General features: G+C 52.1%; 1 protein-coding gene across 1 annotated transcript; it reads right to left on the bottom strand.

Annotated features, from left to right (window-relative positions):
- Positions 1-589: 589 nt before the first annotated feature.
- Positions 590-1,706, bottom strand: LOC133914408 (uncharacterized). The gene has a single exon (XM_062357516.1). The coding sequence runs from the start codon at positions 1,646-1,648 to the stop codon at positions 755-757; it is 894 nt and encodes a 297-aa protein (XP_062213500.1). The 5' UTR covers positions 1,649-1,706; the 3' UTR covers positions 590-754.
- Between the last annotated feature and the right edge of the window lie 425 nt (positions 1,707-2,131).

Raw genomic sequence — 2,131 nt, 5'->3', positions numbered from 1 at the left:
ATTACAACTTTACGTCTAGAAATGCATAATTGCAACACGAGAAGCTAACACTGTGAGTTACAATTTGTTATTCGCACTGCGCATATCCCCTAGTTACAACCCGAAACACTATGAGTTACAACTTCACGTACAGAAATACATAATTGCAACACGAGAAGCTAACACTATGAGTTACAACTTGTTATTCGTATCGCGCATATTCCCCAGTTACAACTTGTTAGGTAGAACAGTTACAACTTCACGTCCATAAATATATAATTGCAACACGAGAAGTTAACAATATGAGTTACAACTTGTTATTCGCACTGTATGCATCCCCCAGTTACAACCCGAAACAGTATGAGTTACAACCCGAAATACTATAAGTTACAATCCGAAACATTGTTAGCTACAACTTGTGGGGTGTGCGCAGACATGAACTACAGTGAGCATACCTGCAGAACCCTCCGACTCCGAGCTTTACTTGCTTGAACAGTTGAAGTGTCCGTGGAGGCATCAGCTAGAGTGCAATTTTTTCAAAGCAATGCATCACTAGGAAGCAGAAACGATGTGAGAATTAGTGGTAGAAAAACACAATCGACTTGGGAAGCCGAAGCGAATACAGTTTGCAATTCCAGATACAACGACAGCACCCCCATTGACATCAGCAAAAACACCACCCCAAACACAAACGAATACATCTCCCGGCTTCTTGTGCCAGAAACAACAAGAATTTAGTAAATCACAACCATTTTCACGCGCGCATGTCTCAAATTCAGAGACCCTGACCCATGGCGATGGCAACGCTGAGACCCAAAGCAACAGCGATTCCAACGAAGCTGCATCCGTGCTTCAGTGCCCCACTGTCGTACGGGCTATTGTCCACCAGTGGCTGGCTGCCGAACCCGAACGTCTGCCCCACGCCCTCCACGGCCTGACCCTGTGCCGCGGCACCACCGAACTGATCAGCTTCCTGCGGCAACGGCGCCAGGGGCAGCTCGGGCTGCGCCACGCCGCCAACGCCGTTGCCGCGGCCGCCTTCTTCTCCAAACGGCAGGTTGCTGCTGCCGTGCCCAATCGGCTCCGCGAACGGGGGCAGCGCGGCGGCCAGGCCGGGCGATCCGGGCATCCCGCAGTGCTGCGCCGCGCGCGGCTCGTCGCTGGCCTTCCACGCCAGCTCGCCGCCCTTGTCGAGGATGCGCATGTCGCCCTCGTCCACCAGCTGCAGCGTCTCCAGGAAGTTGTGGTCGTCGGACTGCGTGTCGTGGGTGTGCCACACCGAGGTGCTCCCGTCGAACACCTCCAGCCCGTTCCACGAGAACACCAGCGCGCACGTGTTCACTGTGCTCACGGCCAGGCACTCTGACTCCCACACGCTCCGGCCCTCCGGGCCGGGCGTGGTCGTGTCCAGCACCTCCACGTAGCAGAAGTCAGCGCCGAGGCCGCCGGCGCCAGGCGTGGTTTGGCTGCGCATGAAGTACGCCGCGTACTTGCCCGACGGCGAGGTCAGGAACAGCACGGGGTTCTCCTGCCAGTGCGGCGGGATGCTCGCCAGGATCTGCTGTTTGGTCTCCCGCTCTAGCGTGCCAGCCGTCGCCGTCGCCGTGGCGTACGACGGGAGGAGAAAGGCTACCGACAGACATACAACAATGTAAGGGACGAGCTGCATGGCTCCTAGTTTGGGTTTCGCACCCGCGCGTTGGTCAGGTCGAAGGGATCCGTGTGTGTTTGTTGTACTCTGTGCTTGTGCATGGGCTGGCATGTCTTTTATAGCCAGAGGTGGCAATGGAGTAGAGTATGATGATGGTGTAAAGGCAACGTTGAGTGGTTGACGTTACCGGTTCCAATGTTTCAGTGGAAAATTAGGAATAAGACGAGAACAGAACTTCGCTAGGAGATTTGCTATGTTTTGATACAACGCGGACTATATCACACTGGTCAACTTCGTTTCAAATTATTTGCGTTTCCACTTAACGACTCCACACATAGTTCGAATTCGATGGCTAGTATTGTATTTTCTCTCTTACACCAGTACAAGAAACATCGAATGACCACTAACTTTTTTGGTAACATTTATAAACCATAGCAAAATTATATAATTAAATTATGAAACCACTTTACCTGAAAACCCTATTCATACCGTTTCAAAATG

This window comes from Phragmites australis, chromosome 4 (genome assembly GCF_958298935.1).
Source record: "Phragmites australis chromosome 4, lpPhrAust1.1, whole genome shotgun sequence".
Taxonomy (NCBI): Eukaryota; Viridiplantae; Streptophyta; class Magnoliopsida; order Poales; family Poaceae; genus Phragmites; species Phragmites australis.
This window is presented reverse-complemented; position numbering and strand designations above follow the sequence as displayed.